We start from the raw sequence: 22,625 nt of genomic DNA on the forward strand, positions 1-22,625 counted from the left end.
TTAGCAGAATTTTATACTAAATTGAATCAATTAAATAGGATAGGAGAAAGTATTTATTTTTGTGGATAAGTGCACGGCAACATACGGCGATCACCAAACCCAACGCTAAGGAGCTACATATAAGGACATTAATTAATGGAGAAAGGAACTATGCAACACGATCACCTAACCCACAGCTAAGGACTTACATAACGACACGGAGAACACACGCAAACACTCTCATTTGAAATGCGGCCATGGTCTAGCACCTCACTCGACCCTGGCGGGCTCCGTCGTGTGGCTGGTCTCTGCAGACCGCCGGTACACCCAATCCGGTGTCCCATCGGGGTAGAACTTGAGGTCGGTGAACCGAGCGGAGAACGCCGCCGGCGGGATGGCTGGCGCTGGCTGGGGCGCCTCGACGATGGTGGCTATGGTGCCGGCGTTGTGGATAGCGTGACAAACGCAAAGTCATATACTATTGCTTAATTAGGGCATGGGAGAGGGGCAACTGCCCCCCCCCCCCCCCATAGGTGTGTGTTTGACATATTTTTGTATTTAATCGCCAGAGGAAAATAGGGCCAACAGAACGGCACGACACAGATCATAGACAAAATGGACACATCTGACGAGAAGCAGACCGCCGGTGCACCCAATCCGGTGTCCCGTCGGGGTAGATCTCGAGGTCGATGCCGCCGGCAGGATGGCTGGCGCTGGCTGGGGAGCCTTGACGCAGCCGCTCACCACCATGGGTGGGCTTCGCCTGCAGCCGTAGGCCGCTTGTGATGGGGCGATGACGTTGGCTCCGTCAAGCTGGAGGGCCGCTGGTGGCACCTGGCCTCCGTGTAGTGCAGCCGGTGGAACTTCTGATGCTTCCGGAGGCACCGACGACTGGCCGCGCTCGAGTGCCGCAGGTGGCAGTCGACCACAGCGCCGCTCCACCTCGGTGATTTCCAGCATCCGCGATGCGCGGCTGCGCTGGAAGCCGACGTTGCGCTGAGCTCCATGCGGAAAGGACAGGAGGTCATCCATCCTCGGCGAAGAGCGGTCGCACTACGCTATGTCCTCGTTCGTAGGCGCGGATACACGATGGAAAGCCATGTATTGTCGTTACTGACGACATCGCCTGAAAAGGTAGACCGCGATGACTGCTGCCGCATAGCCGATGATGATGGAGGCTATGGTGTCAGTGTTGTGGATAGCGTGGCAAACACAAAGTTGTATACTATTTTAATTAGGTAGTGGGAGACAGGACATTTGCCCCCCCCCCCCCCCCCCACGCCCCATAGCGTGAAATCGTTGTGTATTTGACATAATTTTTGTATTTAATAGCCGGAGGAAAACAGGGCCAACAGAACGACTCGTTGACGCGCGGTGGAAGAGAAGGATGCCCATGCTCCGAATCATCGTGGATGTAGAAGCATGTGCGCGCTATGTATCGTCAATAAGTGGTGGAGGTGAAGGATGAGCTTGGTGGCAGCCGCACTCGGGGTCGGCGGTCCCGTGGAGACGGAAACGGAGCCATGCGCGCACGCACACACCGCAGCCGCAGAGGACCGCTGCAGAGTGAGGATTGTGACAGCAAGGAGGACCCCTATGATGATAAGTTTTATTGTGGTGAAATGCTGGTCGAGGGATGTTTGCACCCAAAGGCTAGATGATATAGAGAGAACACATGGGAGGTAGAGGAATGCTGATGTATGGAAACACTGAAGGAGGTTAGCGGTGGTGGCGCTCTGCCGGCCACGAGGAAGACGACGGTGTCCTCGCGATCCTTTTGTGCCAATATGCCCGGAGAGGGGCATGTTTCAGAAGAAGGCCGGAGAAGATATACAACCGACGCTCATTGGAGATGATTAGAGACACTTCGGGAAGGTAATCGAATAAGGAGAGATGGGCGGATATGAGGGAGCTGTTGGAGGAGAACACACCATGAGCGATGCAAGATAGAACTAGGTAGCGAGAAATGTGTATTTTCCACCATTCAAAGATGTCAAAATCTGTTTTTGAGGGAAAACTCTTCACTCAACCTTTCAATTTCAGCTGTGGACATTTTATAGGAAAACATTTCTTCAGTCAAATCTATTTTTGAGGGGAACGAGCATGCATGTGAGGATCCCGATTAATTCACATCATAAGCTAAGCTGTTGTCATGCATGAACTCACCCTAAGGTACGCATTCATCTTGTTCTAGTTAGCAATCAGATTCAGTATGCAAGAGCATCCGCTTGTGCGATCCGTGCATGTTGCGTCGTGTATGAGTCGTATATGTGTATTGTCCGAGGTCATCTAGTAGCCATTTAATTCTTGCTGTACATACTAGTTTTTCTTCAAGGAATGCTTTTGCTATCTGACGTGCATGTTGTTTGTTTCATAATATTATTGGAGCAAGAAATAATAATTTGCGTTATTGAGAGACTAACAAAAAAGATGCGTTCAGAATTAATGTTTAGACGGAATAATGCTAAAGATCTATCCTATGAGGTAACTTGTAGAGGTTTCTATCGAATATGATGCACTTTTATCCACCACTTGATTTACATTTCTTCTATCTGCCTACAATTATGGACTCTTGACGCTGACTTGATTTATCAATATGTTGACTTCATGCACTCTCGTGGAGAAATTCTAGCAATTGAGAGTTGGATTTTTTTTTCTTGCATTCATAAGCAATCTTTGTGCTCATAAAGACTTTTTTGTTCCCCCGCGGCTTGTGCAATCACTTCTTTCTAATAATTTTATCTTCCCGGCATAGAAAAAAAAGAGACCACTGGATGAGGCATTGCATACAAAAAAAAGTAGAGTAGTCATCCACTACTTAACATCCCTGGTAAAAGAGTAAAGTGCCCACACCTGGTCATAAAAGTAATGTCACCTCGTCAATTTAGTCGTATTTCTTTTAATTTGCATATTTTAGTTCTAAAATTACCATAAGTGAGTCATATCTCGTCCACCTCAATGCCATGCCATATAAGTTTTTTAAAAATCATTTTATAAGCTTTTTTGTTTTGAAATGGGAAAAACAAACTTAACAAATAGTGTAGCTACGAAAGGGTTGCAATGACCCTTCCCTAAAGGAGTACACAAGATAGAAATGCGTTGTTACAACAAGGATGCATCGCAACCGAGGTTTTCCACGCGCAGCGGAGAGTCGAGGTTGATGATGTAAACTAAAAGTGTGCCAACCTAGTTAAACTCGCTGATTATAACTAAGACCCAAAATGATTTGTCAAATATGGAATAAAGAGTTTTTCTATTGAATTAATATCATGACCTAGTACAACTGAAAGAGAGAAGTAACCGACTGCCATCAAGTTTCCTTTTTCTGCGGGGAACAAGTTAAGCCATCAGAAAAATCTATGAGCTAGCGCATATGGCAGTCTAGAATTCAAAATATATGTTACAAGCCCCCAAAAAAGGGCATGCGATTGCACCAATCCAATCCAGTAAAATCTTGGCAACAAAAATTTCTAAATTCTGTCAGGATCGAATTGGCTTTGATATATCTGAGGTAGGAGCAATTACCTCCTTTTGCTCGCGGCCTTTGAGTAATTGAGGAAATAAAAACTTAATATAACTCAGATGTGGACATTTTACCAATGGGAAGATAAAATACGGGATTTTGATTTTAACATCAAATGGAACAAATTTTTAATAACATAGCCAAGGGTGATAATAAAACTCAAAAACTCGTCTTGGACATGGATGGCCTTTTATATAAAGTCATTAATTTAGCGAGGCTAACAAAACAAGTTACCATCTACTCATTATACTCGTTCATGCAGCAGTTTGGTTGTGAATCTATACAAAGTTTCATGCGCATGAACAAAGTTTATGTCTTGTTTTCGTAAAAAAAAAAAAGTCTTGTTCAAAAAACAAAAGTTTATGTTATGCACCCCGAAAAGAAAACTTATTTTATGGGCTGTTTTTATGTTTTATTCGAACGATTTAGAGCCTCGAAGTTGGCCCACTAAACGGAAAACGCTGCTCACATAGCTGTAAGCCTGTAACAATCAACAGGCCCAATAAAGTGATAGGTTCAAATATCAAGCGCTGCTCCCTCTCCCGCTCCGGCCGCCGGGAACTCGCTGCTGATCAGGCGGGGACTCGAAGCAAGTTTTGCGGCCCTCCAAGAACGGGCTCCGTTGAGCGCGCGCAAGGCATTCCGGTCCGTTTTTTGTACGCGCTCCCGCCTCGCTCTCCCTCGTGCCAACCTGTGGCAGGCAAGATGCCGCCGGCACCGCCGTACGCCGTGCTCGCCGCCTCCCCCAGGACCAAAAACTGCATCTCCAGTACGCTTCGTGTCCAGATCTTCTTCCTATTTCAGTCAGCTCCACTCGTTGCTAATCTAGACATTGTTCGTGCGCAGTTCCGAGGTGGCTGGGCGTTCATGCTTCGCGCCCACCAACTGTACGGCAGAATGCGTTCGAGGTGCTTCCTCAGGCAGCCTCGCCTCCACTCCTCCAAGTTCCACCCAAGTTTATGTGTACTCATATCACTAAGACTCTGCCACACCACCGCATCAGAGGATTCCCGGGACGTCCGCGTTGGCAAAGTTATGGGAGTCCTCAGGTCCTGCGATGCTGACGCTGACCTCGGGAAAGATCTTCGTCGCTTTGCCGGTGAGATGGATGAGGATGTCGTTCTCAAAGTCCTGCAGAAGCATAGGTCTAGCTGGCAGGTGGCGCTGTCGTTCTTCAACTGGGCGGCGGGCCTACCCACGTATGCCCACGGCCCAAGGACTACACCAAGATGCTCAACATCCTTGGGCGGATGAAGAAGGTCAGGGTGATGAGGCAGCTGTTCGACAAGACCCCTGAAGAGCGCTGCTGGTCTGTCGTGACGAACAGGATGTTTGCTGTCCTGTTGAACCGGTATGCGGGGCGCACAAGGTGCAGGAGGCGATCGAGATGTTCTACAAGAGGAAGGAGTATGGGTTTGAGGTCGACTTGGTGGGATTCCAGATACTCCTGATATCGCTGTGTCGGTACAAGCACGTCGAGGAGGCCGAGGCCCTCTTTTCTGCAGAAGCAAGATGAGTTCCCTCCTGTGATAAAGAGCTGGAACATCATTCTCAATGGCTGGTGTGTCAAGGGAAGCCTTGCTTTGTTCAAAAAAAAAAAGGGAAGCCTTGCAGATGCTAAAAGGGTTTGGAACCAGATCATTGCGTTTAAGCTCAAGCCAGAGCTGTTCACCTATGGTACATTTATAAATTTACTGACCAAAGCTGGCAAAATTAGCACGGCTGTTAAACTGTTTTCGAGCATGTGTGAGAAAGGAATCAATCCCGACGTGGCGATCTGCAACAGTATCATTGACCAATTGTGCTTCAAGAAAAAGATTCCAGAAGCACTCGAGGTTTTTTGCGAGATGAATGACCGTGGTTGCCAAGCAGATGCGGCTACCTACAACACTTTTTTTTGCGAATATTCCATCGATCTATTAATAATCATCAACAGTAATACAAAGATATCTAAAAGTATTATGAGCTTTTGGATGATATGGAGAAGAAAGGGATGCTCTCCAAACAATATGACATAAACCTACATTCTGAAGACAACTGAGAGGCCGTGAGATGTTATTAATTTGGTTCAGAGGATGGAGGATTCAGTCTGTAAGTTGGATTCTGACATATATAACTTAATATTGAACCTTTATGTCAGTATGAAATATGAGAATGGGGTACAACAAATATGGGAGGAGATGGAGATGAATGGATCAGGTCCAGATCAGCGATCATTTACTATTATGGTCCATGGACTTGATTCCCATGGCAAGCTGGACCAGGCATTGCAGTATTACACGACAATGAAGTCCAGAGGTATGACTCCAGAACCAAGAACCAGGATATTGGTGAAAGTGTTAGTCTTAGGGTTAATTAGAGATAAGAGTCACTTGCTTAGGGGTCAAGTAAACCTCTCTATATAAGGAGAGGAGACGTATCAATCTAATTAAGTAAGAATTAAAAAGGAAATTCCTTCCCTCTTGCCATCGGCCGTGGGCAAGGCCCCCGGCCAGCCCTCTCGCGCCATCCCTCTAGCAGCACCATAACATTTGGTATCAGCTTTCCGGGTTCGATCATGTCCAGCCATCCCACCACCACTGGCCCGATGGCCACCACTACCGGCGCCCCGCCCAGGCCGATGCCGGCCACCTCCACCGCGCCGCTTCCCGTCGCCCTCACCCCGGAGGAGATCGCCGGAGCAATCCGCGATCTCACCACTGTTGTCCAGGAGATCTGCCTCTTCCTAGCCGGTCCCTACGGGCCGCCGCCGCCATCGGCGCTGCTGCCGTGGCAGCCGACGCACCAGGCGGCCTCCGCCGCGATCGCGGGGCCGTTGCAGCCGACGCTGCTGCTGTCGTCGCCGCCACCCGACGCCGGGCTGCTGCAGTCCCCGCTGCCGCTGTCCACCATTTCCGGGCCGAGCCCTACCTTGGCGCCGGGGGTCCCTCTTCTCCAGCAGTCGGCCGCCTTCTTCCCCACCGGGACGCTGCAGCAGCAACAGCAGCTGCCGCCACCACCAACGCCGCCGCTGCAGCTGCTGTCCTCACTGACGCTGTCCCTGCCGTTCGGTGGGCAGCTGCAACAGCAGCAGCAGCTGCCGTCGCCACCAACACCGCAGCAGCGGCTGCTGCCGCCACCGACGCCGTCCCTGCCTTTCGGCGGTGTGGGAGCGACCTTGGCCCCGGGCTATACATCGACACCGCCCGGGATGCCCTTCCACCTGGTCCGTTTCCCTCCGTCGCCGTCACTGCTTCCGGCTTGGATCGCTATCCGCCACGTGTCGGCGGCGGTGAGGCTACAGGCTGCTGCGCGTGGCCTCCTAGTGCGTCGGCGTGTGCGGGAGATGCGTGATCTGCAGCTGCAGCTCCTCCAAGTTGCGCTTCGTTGCGCAACGGACCTCGATCTCGTCCGCTGCGTCGGGGATTTTGGGTGTGCGGTTTCCCCCACGGGCGGCGGACATGCTGTTTTTCCCGCGGACAGCGACCTCAAAGTCTGCGCCATCGACAGTCATCCGGCGTGGAGAAGGCATGGTGTCACCGACAGGAGCGCACCGCATAGCACCACTGCATTCCGTCGCCGGCCGCCGCGCGGGCTCCTTTTGTCCCGTTGGTTTCCATGGGATCCAGGAGGCTGTATAGGTGCACGTCCGATGGGCGGATGGTGTCCACTTTATGTTCAGGGGTCAACAATAAAGCGTCCCATTCCATTTCAGGTTGAGAGTAAAAAAACACGCCGATATGTAAAAGGCTCGTTTTTAGGTGTTAGGTTTGTGTTGCGTCGAGTCATGGTTTGTTTAGGTTGCAGCTCGAGGACGAGCTGCATGTCCAGGGGGGTGTAGTGTTAGAGTACGTAATGGGCTTGGGCTGGCGGTATAGCCCATTAGTCTTAGGGTTAATTAGAGATAAGAGCCGCTTGCTTAGGGGTTAAGTAAACCTCTCTATATAAGGAGAGGAGACATATCAATCTAATCAAGCAAGAATTAAGAAGGAAATCTCTTCCCTCTTGCCACCGGCCGTGGGCAAGGCCCCCGGCCGGCCCTCTCGCGCCATCCCTCTAGCAGCACCATAACAGAAAGCAATACATACGAAGAAAGATGGGCACAGAAGATCGATCACCAAGTAGGAATGGGAAGAATCTAAAACTGGATTGATTCTCAGGACTATTCCATGTTCATAAATAGTTCACCGGCATTTCTGATTTGGTAGTCCTAGCAGAAGATGCTGGGAACTTGGGTTTACAATTCAACTTGATGAATCTTCCTCTCAACATCTTGATGTATGTGTAACACCTTCATCCCTTGTATGGTACTTGTTTGTCTTACATGTACGTAAATTGCGTTAAGGTTAAGTTTCGGTTCGGGTAGCTGTATATCTCTGAAATTCTATTGCAGCACTGGTCATTTCTCTGGATCAAGCTGTCCAAAATCCTTCTGTTCTGCAGAAACAATGCAGGTGCCATATTCTGTCTGTTCCAACTGTGTGAAGACTAGGTCGAGATGCAGTTTGCTGCCAATCATTTCGTATTGTCTTAAAATACTACATACATATAATATCAATGGTAGATATCCTGAAACTAACATTTTTTCACTCCTTATGCTCAATCAGGTCACTTTCTAGTACCAACCTGTTCCATTATAATATGAAAGCCATCGATACATCTACAGGTATATTGATAGTCGCATTGTGAACTTGTCCTCAGTCGCTCACCTCCATACATATCCAAAGGGGTTCAGTTTGGTGAACTCAACGATAAGAAAGTGTATGCGTTGTCATGGTTCGTTAAAAGAAAAATCTAAGATTGATTCAACTGTTGCTAATGGTTTTTGTATCGGCGAACACGATGATAAAAGGGCCTTGGACAGTCTATGCTTGGAAACATACTGCACGCGAAAGAGCTCATTAGACGGCTCAAGGTATCATTTTTTCTACAGTATTGGGTACTTTTTTCATCTTTATTCAGAAGAATGGAGTATGAAGATGTGCATTTTGTCTATTGAGGTCATGATGTTCTTATGCTTGCCTGTTATGTAGGGCTCAACCCTCAGCTGAAGGAAGTGACGGGCAAATCAAATGCTTTGCCAACTGCAACGGGGAGAAGACGAGCAAACTGGCAAAGAGTGACGCCTTGGAAAAGCAGCTATGGGAACTCAGCGAAGAACTCATCAGATCTGCCCAATGAGAGCTGGAAGCAGGCCCGGGAAAGGGCGTGTCTTTCGGAATATTGTTGAGCTTGTGATACAGATGATTGGTTTGGTTAGTATGTAGCAGCAACAAGTATGATGACAATGGTGAAAACCAATATCAGTTGTTCACGAATAAATGTTCGTGCTTTGTTTGGGTCGTGTTAAAGATCAGCCTGTGTCCTTGTTAGTATGATCGTTTAAATTGGTCTATCATCTTAATTTCAGAGCTATTTTGCCTGAATCTTTTTTCAGTGCCAGATACATTCAGGAATATCTGTCTCTGCTCTATTGACGGTGAAAACATTCAGAAACTGGAAAGTACATATGGAGTTATCTGCCATAGCCTACACCTGTCCTACTTGGCCATCGCTGACCTCCTCCTCATCGTCCTCCCAGACGCCGACTGCGGTAGTGAACCCGACGGCACTGGCGACGACCACGACGGCGAACACGAGCGGGACGACCACATCAGGGACGGTACGGCCAAACATGCTGGCCGGCACGCACACGCCATCCCACGGCGGCCCGTCGAGAGGCAGCCCGATGCTCCCGCCGTTGAAGCCGCTGCCGGTGCAGGCCCTGCTGAGCGGCGTCCCCGGCGCGACTGCCCAAACATAGGCGAGCTCCGGCGCGAGCGCCGTCACGGCCACAGACATGGCAGCGACCGCGGTCCACGTGGCTGCGTAGAGCAGCAGCGGGCGGCGGGCCAGGAGGCCGTCGAGCGAGGGGAAGGTGGACGCCATTGTTGGTACTTGGTCGCCGCATGAGGGTGATGTATATATGCTGTGCAGTGAGTGCCGTGCAGGGTGTAGTTGTTGGAGAGCAGAGCAGGTGACCCTCGCCATTGTCAAGCTTGAACTACAGCTACTCCGCTCAAGCTCAGCTGCTCCTCTACTCTTAGGCCAAGCATCCACATAGTAAGTATATAACTGAAAGTACAAAGACGAAAGAGGAAAGCTAAATACATTTATTTGATCGGTAGTTATAGTGTTAGACAACAGGAGGATCTAGCTAAACTCTTGCTAGCTGGCGATCAAAGGGCTAGTGAATCTAGTTCCATGATCATTAAGGAACCAGTACAAACATCGTAACAAATCCACTGACACTAACATTACACTAGGTCTAGTACAAGGCAAAAGCAAAAGCAGGACACACCCTAGCGTTTCCTCTTGTGTGACTGACACTACAAAAGGGAAATGGAAGAAGACTGAGAGTGATCTGCATTTCATACATCCTTTGCGTTTTTTCTCTCGAGCTGGAGTGGAATATATGTAGCACCAGTACGTGCAGTCGAATTGAGATGACCAAAACCAATCAGCCGGAAAAAGTATGTACTATGAGGAACCAAAACAGGATCGGGTTGGTGCAAGTTTATGTCCTTTTTCTTGGCTCGTTACCCTTTTGCCTTCTTGAGTGCCATGCCTTCGTAGTCTTTTTGACCTGCCCTTTTTATTTGTTTTTTTTTTCATTTCCAAAAGGGAAGAAGAGACAGCTCGGGCATCGAAGAGATGCATGCGTCCCTCTTTATTAAATTATTGGACAAAGTCTGATAATTAGCATATATCAAAAAAAAATCCGAAACCACGCAACACAAGACAATAGGTGAAGATCATGCCGACAAGGCGTTATGTCGTGAAATCACGAAACCACCCCACCAACTAGGAATCTGAAATATCGCATACCTCGAGACACCCTCTAGACGAAACAATAGCACTCATCAGGTGTTGCAGACTCTTAGAGAGCACCCTGCACACGCTACAGTCACCACCATCAAAACCGCCAAGCAATTTTTAGGGCAAAGATCGGCATAGCCTTCACCAGTTCTATTGTTGACGCGTCCACGATGCCAGCCAGCACCCCCCGTCCTATGTGATTCCATCATGATACGTTTGTCACCGGGTCCTCCTGCGCCACGTCGTTAGATCCATCGTTGTGGAAGTGGTAATTGCAACAGTGCTCCACCTCTTGCTTCCTCCATCCAACACCTACTCCAAAAATGATGCCCCTGAGAGGGAGGGTGACACTGAAGGTGTCGTCATCGTTCGATACAGGAGACCAAGATCTAGGGTTTCCCCCGGAGCAGCCCAAGCGAGTCGACGATGACTGCAACAACAATGCCTTCAACAAGGTAACGACAAATAGATGCTACGATCGACCGATATAGCTCGTTTTCACCGGAAGCCACGCTCAGCCAACTTGCAACCACTAGATGTGGGATAAGCCCCACAGACCCAGATGGAGCCCACGGTCTTGCCGCTGCAAATAATATGGGTGTTGCTTCCGAGACGATGAATGCAACAACCCTTTCCGTCCACCACCCTTGCCACCCAAAGAACGGAGGCCACAACCGAGTGCATACCACTGTTGGCCCTATGTGCCTCTGCTCGCTGGAGACCCTGCGGCCGCACCATGCCGGTGAGCCGCCACGGCGTGGCACCAAACAGACGCAGCACACTGAAGCACGGAGGCCTCATCCCGGAACGATCCCTCGCACTAGGGGACGAGAACAACCCGCCGCCACTGGTGACGACCAAGCTTTGCCCGATCGCCCCCTCTGGGGGCAGCAAGGGAGGGGAGGGGTGTGTATGAGGGGTACCGGTGGCACGGCTAGGGTTTCCCTCCCACCGCCACTCGGGAGGGACGGCGAGAGAGACAAGATCCTATGTTTCTCGATCTGGCAGGAACAGAGCTATGTCGTATCCCTATTTTTTAGGAAGCAAAAGCCAGCGCACGACGTGCAGGATTTAAAGCCGCTCGATGGTTCCATATGGTCGCACCGATAGTTGCATGAGACGGACACAGGCAAGAAGTACGACCGGTCTTTCTCGATCCGACGGTAAAAAACATCTGTCATGTTTGTTAATTTTCAGGACGCCCTGAAAATAAATTTGTCAAAAAACTAAACCCCAAATTTCGTGCATCTCCCTTTCCCGGCGCTGCCATCTTGACCGCTTTCGGCTGAAAGCTCTTTGGCCGCTTCGAGTCGGCCGCACTGGCGCTACATATACACACGCACACTGGCCTACTCACCAAACCAAAATTGCTTTGTAGTAGAAAAGAGCATCACAAGGAGATCAAAGGCAGATTATTATACCACCAGGACCCAAACAGTGGCGACCAAAAATATATGCACCTACAGGTCCTGTGTTCTCACATGCACCTCGAGAATAAATAAAGTGATTGCTGCCCAAAAGGACATACGAAAAGTTGGTGATGGGAAAACTGAAGCTGAATAATCGGAACAGGCCAGTGCTAATCGGTACTTTGTTGACTAATCATGCCTCCGTGGATCCATCGCTCGATAACAACCGAGAAAAGATTATCGACAAATTAATTTCTGATTTGTGTACGTGTGGTTGTAGTTGAATGCACCGTTTGTTGGGATGCATGTATCAACAAAATCAAACTAATATTACCTCCCATTCCAAGAGTTAATATGGAACCCGGCTACCCACCCATTGCCCGACCATGAGACTATCCAAGGAATGGGAGCAACACTTGCTGAAATTTACACAAGCAAATTAATAAACATAAACTTCTTCAAGTTTGTTCATCACACAATCTTGGGGTTTGTGGATTAAGAATTAGGGTCTGGGCTTGTGTATAAGGTTTAGGGTCACTTCCACACAAGCGACACGACTATACGAGTATCTAATTGTGTACCCATACTCAACCGGTCACACAACCGATACCAAGATTCATGGATAAAATTGACATCCTCACGGTCTGAATTACTACTTCTTTTTGTAGATTCTACATAATATGAGGATCTTTATCGGAAAAAAACATAATATGAGGATAGTGGACCCTAGAGGGTCAAACGTTGTAGCGGCTTAATTGTCATCCTTTTTTATTTTACAATGATACACTTGTTAGGTGTATCCTTGAAAAAATATCAAAGGGACCAAAGAGTCAATTAGCCCTCTTCTTCTAAGAAAAAACTCACACAGTCCTCTATAGTTCCTTTTACTTGCTGCACTGATAAAGATAGGTATTCGTCCAACACTTCACATGCATATATGCATGGCCTCCATGGCCGGATAGTTAAGCATGGGGAGAATGGCACGATGGGAGAAGCCATTTCGAGCGTGACACGATGAAGGATTCGTTTCACCCACCATATACGTCACATCTTCTTCTTCCTATATGGACAAACGCATTGTTGAGACGTCTCAACATGGTACTAGTACCGAGAATAGCCTAGGTCAATCGGTTTCATTTTCTTTTCTAGAGTAGGTCAATCAACTTGTGTGACACTATTCAACATGGCACTTATAAAGGGCACAATAATGCATGAGATCATCTCTACCAGCGTGGGGAATGGCCGCATGGAGACTCTCGTGCCAAGTCGTTTGATCAATGTCCGAAGGGCTAGCATGCATTTGTTTTACCATGCATTTGAAATCAGACTTTTCTTAAGGGTGAAAACCCAACATCTTTGATCGCACGACGATAATATTTTAAAAAAAGGGCACGTTATTTTTGGAGAAGGGTGTTGTCTTAGTGGTGGTTAGAGTATTGTGGTTGCAGGTGTTTCATCATCGCGACGATGTCTTTGTTTTTTGTTTCTCTTTTTTTATTTGTTTAGTTGTGTGCATTATTGATGTCTATGAACATTTTGTTGGTGCAGAGGTGGGATGTGATTAGTACCTTCGTGATATTAATATATTATTTGTATCAAAAAATCAGCTTTCAGGTGCATCACGAGCCTTCCATCTTATGCTTTAGGGTGCATATGATCTATTGTTTGAAAACATACTTTAACATATCAAAAAATTCAGAAAAAAACATGTAAATACAGACATCCTATGTTGGCACAACAAGTTTTCTTGAAAAATTAACATTTTTTGTGACCCTTGAATATGACTACAATTTTTTTAAATCTTTTTACACACGCCACATAAAATATTCCTTTTCCTGAAGACTTGTGTGCTAACATAGAATGCCCTGCATGTATACATGAATTATTTTCAGAATCTTCTGATAATTTTCTAAAAATGCATATTTTTTTATAATAGCTTCATATGCACCTAGGAGCCAAAACGTCGCTTCCTTACTCGCCGAGGGGTCTTGCACGGCTATTTAAACCTCTTTACAGTCGGGAAAATCCTGCTTTGTTCCAGGCTTCCTGAAAAAGTCTCGTCTCAAGACACATGAAAATACCTATTTTAAGTTAAGAAGTACTTGATAAATTATTTCAGGGTAAAATAGTGAAGTATTATATATATATATATATATATATATAGGTCTGCTATTCTCGAACCGGTTCGAGAATAACTATTCTCGAACCCTTTCTGAACTTCCGCGAGTTTTCCTAGTGAACTTCTCGACGGAATACCAGAATTGCATGTTCGTGCGGACAGTATTTTCATGATGATTTTCAAACCGCTTATCGGATTGATGCGTATAATATACCGTTGGATTCGCACGGAAATTTCGCAACTTTTTCGTGTTCATTGTTTTCCCAAATTCTACATTTATTAGAACTAATTTGAAATATACAAAACAACGTTTTCGCGGATTTCTCTATTTTTGTACAGTTTTGGGGTTCCAGTTTTCAAACCGTTTATCGGAATGATGCGTATGATATGCCGTTGGAAAGGTGCTGACTAGGCGCACCTTTTTCATGAAGAACACTTTTCTAAATTCTTTACAGTTTAAGAGCAGATTTGAAAATACGTGATTACGTTTTTCGAACTTCTCGGTTTTTCGAACTGTTTTTTGGGGCTAATTTCCGAACCACTTATCGGAATTTTCCAAATGATATTGCGTTGAAAAGATATTGATTAGGCGAATCTTTTTCATGTTGAATGTTTTTCCAAATTCTAAATGGTTTTAATTTAATTTCAGAAATACATAAAAGTGAAGATAACGCCGACACAAGAACATTTCGAAATTGGCTCATCTAGATTGATTAGGTGTGGCATTGCGATATGTTGGAGTATTAGTAGAGTTATATTAGTGCTAATTGTAAGTTGAGTTGGTCGATTTGCGCAATCGGTGGTTGTACGGACGATTTCTATGCGTATGATTTCCGTCCAGAAAAACAGAGTGTATGAGGTGCTCGAATATAGAAGTGAACTTCCTTTATATCTGTTAGTGAACTTCCGATCGCGGTATAAAAGTTTCTGGCATGTAATAAAATTATAGCGAACTTCTGTGGATGTGAACTTCTTCTCCCCTGAATCTGAACTTCCCGACGGACTTCAATATTGTACAGGGCGAACTTCCAAAACTTTGGTCTAGTTTGAAGTGAACTTCAGAAAATATAGCGAACTACCGTCGCATCTGCACTATCTGAACTTCCCTTCTCTCGCATCTGAACTTCCAGACGGACCTCAACATTGTAAGAGTGAACTTCCATTTCAAATATGAACTTCTATACGGGGAGTGAATTTCCGTATGGAGGTAAATGAACTTCCCGGTGGTGGCAAGTGAACTTCTGAAAATATTGCGAACTTCCACATGTTTGAATTGAACTTCCGAGTTGTTTTGTCTTTTGTTCGAAGTGAACTTCCCAAAATAATGTGAACTTCTATATTTTTTGTGTTCGAAGTGAACTTTTCGATTTTCATGTTTAGTTATGCAGCAGTCTTCTGAACTTCTGAATTCGGCGAAGTGAACTTCACCAATCTGCGAAAGTGAACATCTAAATTTAGGCGGATGTGAACTTCCCATTTTTTGAACTCTAGAAAAAATTTCTAAACTTCTGAATTTTGCGAGTGTGAACTTCCAAGTCTTTGCAGATGTGAACTTCTGATTTTTTGAAATCTGGAGAATTTCATAATTTTAAAAAATTTCGTGTATGTGAAACATCCAAGTTCCGTAGATGTGAACTACCGAGTCTTGTAGATGTGAACTTCCTGATTTTTTGTACTCTAGAGATTTTTTGTACTCTCGGTCTGGTTGGGGCGCCGCCGGAGGAGCTGGGAGCAGGGGCGGGAGGTAGACTCCCTGGGGCGACAGTGGCGCCTCCGACAGTTGGTGGGGACGGTGGGGGCTGTGCGCGTGGCAGGTGGTGGGGCGGTGGAGGTCGTGCGCGCTGCTGGTGACGGGGCGGCGGAAGCTCTGGCTGCAGTGAGTGAAGCGGCGGTCGCCGGCGATCGCCGAAGCGGCGCGGCGAGTGGTGAGGCGGCGGTCGCCGAAGCGCAGCGGTGGTGGGGCGGCGGTCGCCGGGGCCGCAGCGAGTGGTGGGGGCGGCGGTCGCCGGGGCGCGGCAGTGGTGTGGCGGCGGTCGCCGGGCGCGCGGCGGAGTGGCGGCGGCGGCAGCCGGCGCGCGGCAGGTGGTGGGAGGCGACGCGCGCGCGGGAGGTGGGAGGCGCGCGGGCGGGAGGTGGGTTGCGCGCGGGGTGGGAGGTTCGCTTGCCGAGTTGGTTTGGGGGTTCTAGAATAGCTATTCTAGAACCACTCTTAAGGGGGTTCGAGAATAGTTGGGCTCTATATATATATATATATATATATATATATATATATATATATATATATATATATATATATATATGTTCTTACTAAACCTGAAAAACACTCCTTGTGAGCTTTAGGCATGACTTGGGGTTTCCGGGTCAGTTTTTTCGAGCCAGGTTGCCCATGCCGTAAGCATAAACGTCTTGCATTTGTAGTCATGGGCAAAACATAATATTTCCTATGTTTTTCCTATCAATGTTCCCTCTTTCCCCATGGAACATAGCCCATGCTTATTGGGCAAAATCGTGGATTTTGCATAAAATTGGACGAAGGGAGTACATTTGAAAGAAAAAAAAAACTATGTTAACTATAACTAGACCACCGTTGAAATTGAATCTTCCGGTTTCTGAAAAACTTGAGAACCAAATTTGTGTTGTTCTAGAGTTAATGGTGATATACTAGATTCAACCAATACTTTTCTTTTGCAATTTTGTAGTTCATAGAGAGCAACACTGATACTTCTCTAGTACGGAGTATAAGAAAATAGTCAAGCCAACTAATCAGCAAAAATTGGCATGACCTCCCCTGTTTCTAGAACATCCACATCAAAACAGTGGAAAATAAATTTGCAAGTTTTATCAAGATCATTCCATAACTCAGGGTTGTTACCCAGGATAGCTTTGAAAGATTAATGGACATGATGCATCAACCATTGATGCACTCACACTAGCAACCATTCTGATGTGTTTTTGGATCAACTTAATTGACTATGTGCTACTCCTGTGGAGTATCAGACTATATATGCTTCATCACAAGCATATGTGGTATAGTTGTGCTATAAAGATTACAATGTCAACATTTGGATTCAGTGGTTCATAAACTGCAATATCAACATTTGGATTCAGTGGTTCATAAATCTCTTACAGCATCCTTGGTTCATAAATCTCTTACAGAGAAACCCAAAAAGATTTGAGATAACCCATAGTTCACAGAAATTGCAGCATCCATTGATTCTCCTCGACACAAATTGCAACATGGTTTAGACTAGAAATTAAAAGAAAGAGAGTTGCAGAGCCGTGTAAGCATTGAGGGAGAAGAAGACATATCTGAGATATGCGGCAGGATACGTACCTTACCATGAAGTTGATGTGGCACGCCGCCGCCGACCGCCGCGCCCACGACTGCTACCGGCGGACGAACTATACCGCCAAGACACCAGCTTTGGCGGATCGAGCAAAGTGGCTATTTTTAGCTCCAGCTTGGCGGATCCAAAGAAGCACCACCTAATTGGAGCTCCGTCGATCTACCACCAAAGACACCAGCGAGATTGGATCTCCACAAGCCGCCACCAGCTGTAGCTCCGCCATGCTGCCAACACCGCCGCCATGAGAGATCCGGAGGAAAAAAATCCCCATTTTTAGCATGAACTTGCTGGGCACGGGAGGATGAGAGCGGTCGCGATTCGAGAGAAGGAGAGAGCGGCGGAGACGCGAAAGAAGAGGGTGACGGCGTCACGAGCAAGGGAAAAGGCGTGGGGACGGAGGGGGAGCGGCGTCGGGTGGCGGACGCCGTCGACGAGCGCGAGGAAGAAAAGGTTGGGGCTTGTGACGCGGAAGGAAAGGTCGCGCGGAAGAGACTCTGTCGGTTGGACCGCGCGTTTGGTCGGAAAATGCTTAGGGGGGTTTTCGAAAAAACGTCGGTCGGTCACCTAAAAACGGACGGAGGGAGTAATATTTTTCTAAGCGTGGAATTGTCCACGGTTCAGAGATAGCCGTTGACGCACGCTGGGAAGAGAAAGAGCAGGAGACGACCGGCGGCCAAGACGGGTGTGAAACGCTCGTAGAAAACGACCTTGGCGTACGTACTTTGTCATGGTGGACCAAAAACACACCAAACTCGCTCGCCCGGAGGAAGCAGGCAGCGGCGTCTTTCCAAACAACTCCCGAGCGAACCCCCCAAATTGACCGGCGAACGATGCGTTTGCGTATGCACTCATGAAAGCAGCATGCATGGGTTGGATTGGAATTTGAATTTGACCACTCCGCGCTGTTGGACCAGAGACTGGAAAACGGAAAAGAAGCCGGTGAAGCAGCGTTTTCGCACTTGATTTGTTCAAACTCCTTTTCTTCTTGTTTAGGCTGGTGCCAACCCAACGCCCCACTCCCGCCCCGCCACGTCAGCTTTTGGGCCACTCTCACCCCACTCTCACCCCACTCTCACCACACGGTGCCAATGCATGGGCTATAGTCCCCACTCTCACTTCTCTCCCCTCCACATCACCATTTCTTTTCCACATTAAGTTATTTCACTCGATTTTGTTTAGACATTCAAAATAATGCCCTGCTCCCGCCCCACTCCCGCCTCGCTCCCGCCCGCCTCCCCGCCCACTCCCGCCCACTCCCGCCTCGCTTCCCGCCCGCTCCAGCCCGCCTCCAGCCCGCCTCCAGCCCGGCTCCAGCCCGCCTCCAGCCCGCCTACCGCCCGCCTGCCTCCCGCCCTTCGGCCCGCCAACGCGCCGCCCGCCTCCCGCCCGCTCCCGCCTCCATCTCGCCGCCTACGCGGCGACACCCGGCGGTAGCGGCGCCACCGCCGGGCGAGCCAGCCGGCGCCCGCCGCTCCACTCCCGCCCGCCTACCGCCCCTCTCCCGCCCCATCGCCGCCGCTACCGCCTCCCCTCCAGCCTGCGCTGGCACCGGCCTTACAGTGAATGATTTGTTCAGAACTGAAAGGTGCTCGAGCTCGATGATGATAAAGATTCTTCCTGAATGGATGCTCGAGAGCCTTTGGAACGCCATGATTCTGTTGGAATCAGAGCTCAATTCGCAGAGTAATCTAAAGACACTATCGTTTTGGTAAGGGGTTCTATCAAAGCTGATGATTGTTGAGAATCTGGAATTTCCATCCCCTCCTGGAAAAGTAAGAGATCAATTCATCACCATCATGTACACAGTGTGTGTTCTGGGTGAGATAACCACACACACAGACCCGTGAAAAATAAGAGATCAATTCATCGAGAGATCATCGTGCTGGATTTTGGAAATGAAGCCTGTGAAAACAGAGTAGATAATCTAGAAAATTTCTCATCGAGATCATGTACAGCCACCAAGAACAAAATGTGTGGTAAAATGAGATGCCACACACAGAGACAGACCTCTCCAAATCAAATCTACCCCCGAAAAAATGAACTAACCAACACATTTCCAAGAACATCGCTTCCTTCCTCCCTTCCCGGGCTAATCACAGTTTGAAACTCCTGAACAAAATTTAAGAAGAAGAAAAATAATCTACTCCCCGATCCTCCCAGACAACTCCATTGACGTCATGGAGAGGCTGGACGAGCTGTTCCTGTAGCCGCCGCCGCCAGTGGCGCGGCCGTCGCGGCTGCCGTTCCCTCCGGCGCTGCCCTCGCAGAACGCGAACGCTGTCTCGAGGTTAGCCACGATGTCCGCCATGGCGGGCCGGTCCTTGCCCTCCAGCCGCACGCAGTGCACGGCCGTGTAGGCCACCAGCTCCACGGCCTCGGCCTCGTTCGGGGTGGGCTCCGGCGCGCGCCCGTCCAGCACCTTGCCGAGCTCCCCGGCGACGATGCTCGGCTGCGCGTAGTCCACCACGCTCACGGGGTCCCCGCCGCCGCCGGCGTCCCTGAACAGCGCGCGCTTCCCCGTGAGCGTCTCCAGCATCACCACGCCGAAGCCGTACACGTCGCTCTTCACGGTGAGGTGGTGCATGCCGTAGTACTCCGGGTCCATGTACCCCACCGTGCCGGCGGCCTTCATGGCCACGTGCTGCTGCACTGCTGCACCGGCGGAGTCGTCCGAGTCCGGCGACGACGGACCCATGAGCGAGAGCCCGAAGTCGGACACGCGCGCCACCCAGCTGCCGTCCAGCAGGATGTTGGACGACTTGATGTCGCGGTGGATGATGGGCGGCACCGCGTACGAGTGCAGGTACTCGATGCCGCGCGACGCGTCCAGCAGGATCTTGATGCGGAGCTTCCACGACGACATCACCGGCGACACCAATGGCGGCTCGTCGCCGATGATGTGGGCTGGTTTGGGGTGGAGGTGGTCGTAGAGCGCGCCGTTCTTCATGAACTCGTACACCAGCAGCCGCTCGTCGTTCTCCTCGCAGTACCCCACGAGGCCGACGAGGTGCTTGTGGTGAAGGCGGGACAGGAAGGCCAGCTCCGACCGGAACGCGCTCTCCTTCTCCTGGAACTTGCGCGCCAGCGACTCGCCGCGCTTGATGGCCACCTCGCGCCCGTCGGGGAGCTTGCCGCGGTACACGGTCCCGAAGCTGCCCGCCCCGATCTGGGCATCCGGGGAGAAGAACTCGGTGGCGGCCGCCAGCTGCGCGAAGGTGTACTCCTCGGTCTGGTCCTTGAAGGAGGACGGCCCGCTGCGCTGCCGCGTCATGGCCCGCGAGAGCTGCCGCCGGAAGAGGAACCCGCGCGCGCGGGACCCGTTCGGCGAGCCGTAGGGGCTGGCGGCAGCGACAGCGGCGACGTTAGTATCGGCCGGGGCGGGGGCGGCGCCGGCGCCTCCGGGGAGGTTGGGCTGGACGGAGTTGTGGATCCGCTTGTGGCTGCAGAAGCCGAAGAGGAGGCAGTAGACGATGGAGCAGAGGCCGACGAAGGCGCCGACCGCGCCGACGACGGCGAACGCGATCCACCTCTTGGACACGGCCTTGGAAGGAGCTGCTGCGGCGGGTGGCGGTTGAGGAGGCGACGCGGCCGGCGGAGGCGCGGAAGCCTCGCAAATCCTCTTGCAGATGACGCTGCCGGGGGACCCCGCGGCCGCGCAGATTTGGCCCGACCCGGGGAAGGCGTCGCAGTCGCAGGCGGAGGCGTCGGGGACGCAGGTGCCGGGGAGAACGGATGGTAGCGAGGAGAGTTCGACGGCCGCGTTGTCGGCGGAGGTGGCGGACCAGCAGACGACGGTGTAGTTGGCGGAGACGAGGCCGCAGGTGAGGTTGGCGCCGGCGACGAGGAACTCGAAGGCGGTGCCGGGGGCCGGGTAGTAGACGGTGGGGGTGGGCCCCGCGAGGGTCCAGCAGACGGCGGTGTGGTTGGGGCGGCTGAGGCCGCACGCGTGCGAGTCGCCGACGGCGAGGCCGTGCGGGTAGAGGCCGGTCGGCGCGGCAGAGCCCGCGCCGGTGATGCCGGAGCAGAGCACGGTGCCCGTGGCGGAGTCGACGGCGCACGCGCGGGTGCCGCCGGCCGCGAGGGAGGAGATGGAGGTGGTGTTGGCGAAGGCGGATTGCACGGCGCTACCGTTGGGTCCCCAGCAGCGGACGTTGGGGGAGTTGGTGGCCTCGAGCGCGCAGGTGAAGCCGTGGCCGGAGACGAGGGAGGTGAAGGCGCCTGGAAGGAACTGCGGGTAGCTGTTGCCGCCCCTCCACCATTGGATCCCGCGCGTCTGGGCGTCGTAGGCCGCGACGTGGTCGTCCCCGACGGAGAGGTCTGAGTAGGGTGTGGGGCCCCTGTAGACCCGCCGGAGCTGGTACTGCGCGGAGGGGCCGGGCGGCCAGCAGAGGAGCACGGAGGGGTCGCCGCCGCCCGCGCCGAGCGCGCAGAGGTAGCCGTCGCCGCCGGAGACGCGGGAGAAGACGAGCGGACGCGCGATGGGGGAAGCGGAGGAGTTGGTGGCGGCGGCGAAGTCGAGGCAGTAGACGGTGCCGTTGTCGGCCGCGACGCCGCAGACGGTGGAGCCCCCCGCGATGGCGAGCGTGGAGGCGGAGGCGGCCGCCGCGAGCAGCAGGAAGAGGAGCGCCGCGAGGTGGAGCGTGTGCAGCGGGGTCATTGGAGGAGGAGGTTGTCGGCGGCGGCGGCGGCCGTCATTCGCGAGACGGTGGCTGGGAGTAGGAGCTGAGCGGAGCAGTAGAGGGGGGCGGATTAAATTAGAGTGCGTGGAAAAGGTAAAAGGACGCGGCGGGGTTGGGGCCGCGACCGCGTCGGGGTTTGGACTGTGGCGTGGCGATGGTCGATGGACGATGGTGGCTTCGCGCGCGCGCGCTGGTTTCTTGCTGCGGCGGCGGCGTGGGGATTCCGTTCCGTCGGTCTCGTATACACGTGTGTCACTGTGTTGGACGGGAGACGCGTTAGAGATCGACAGTCACCAACAACAACACAAGTCGTGTCGGCTAATGGTAGGATACAAATGGAGCGGTAAGATTCTAGCTTTCTCAAAAAATAACTTCGTGATTGGTTATCAACAATGTGTTTTTCTTATGCATGGAGACGAAAATCGAGCGTTTGGTTGTTCACAGGAGAAAGATTCTATGCATCGAACAAATTTTAAAATACACATAAGGGCCATTTCTAACGATGCAGCTTCGTCTCGCACTCGCTGGAGCTAAAATGCGCCGTGCTGATACGAGGGACGGATGGCATGAGTCCACGCACCGGCGAAAATATGGCGGGAGAAATTCGGTAACGTCCCTTGGAGACTCCTCCCTATTTACACCTCCCCGCCTCACAGCCCAAAGGCGCCACCATTTCCCCCCTTTCGACCTCTCTATCCATAGCTATTCGCCTACGACCGAGGTAAGGGACGG

The 22,625-nt window shown here is 50.6% G+C and overlaps 2 protein-coding genes and 1 pseudogene across 2 annotated transcripts; 1 reads left to right on the forward strand and 2 right to left on the reverse strand.

Moving 5' to 3' along the window:
- Positions 1-4,207: 4,207 nt before the first annotated feature.
- Positions 4,208-7,664, forward strand: LOC127332666 (putative pentatricopeptide repeat-containing protein At3g15200; annotated as a pseudogene).
- Positions 7,665-8,876: 1,212 nt separating this feature from the next.
- Positions 8,877-9,647, reverse strand: LOC127332748 (uncharacterized). The gene has a single exon (XM_051359112.2). It carries the CDS (start codon positions 9,509-9,511, stop codon positions 9,011-9,013), a length of 501 nt encoding a protein of 166 aa, XP_051215072.1. The 5' UTR covers positions 9,512-9,647; the 3' UTR covers positions 8,877-9,010.
- Positions 9,648-19,110: 9,463 nt separating this feature from the next.
- Positions 19,111-22,000, reverse strand: LOC127345192 (putative serine/threonine-protein kinase-like protein CCR3). Its single transcript, XM_051371634.2, has one exon. The coding sequence runs from the start codon at positions 21,869-21,871 to the stop codon at positions 19,355-19,357; it is 2,517 nt and encodes an 838-aa protein (XP_051227594.1). The 5' UTR covers positions 21,872-22,000; the 3' UTR covers positions 19,111-19,354.
- Positions 22,001-22,625: the final 625 nt, after the last annotated feature.

This window comes from Lolium perenne, chromosome 1 (assembly GCF_019359855.2).
Source record: "Lolium perenne isolate Kyuss_39 chromosome 1, Kyuss_2.0, whole genome shotgun sequence".
NCBI lineage: Eukaryota > Viridiplantae > Streptophyta > Magnoliopsida > Poales > Poaceae > Lolium > Lolium perenne.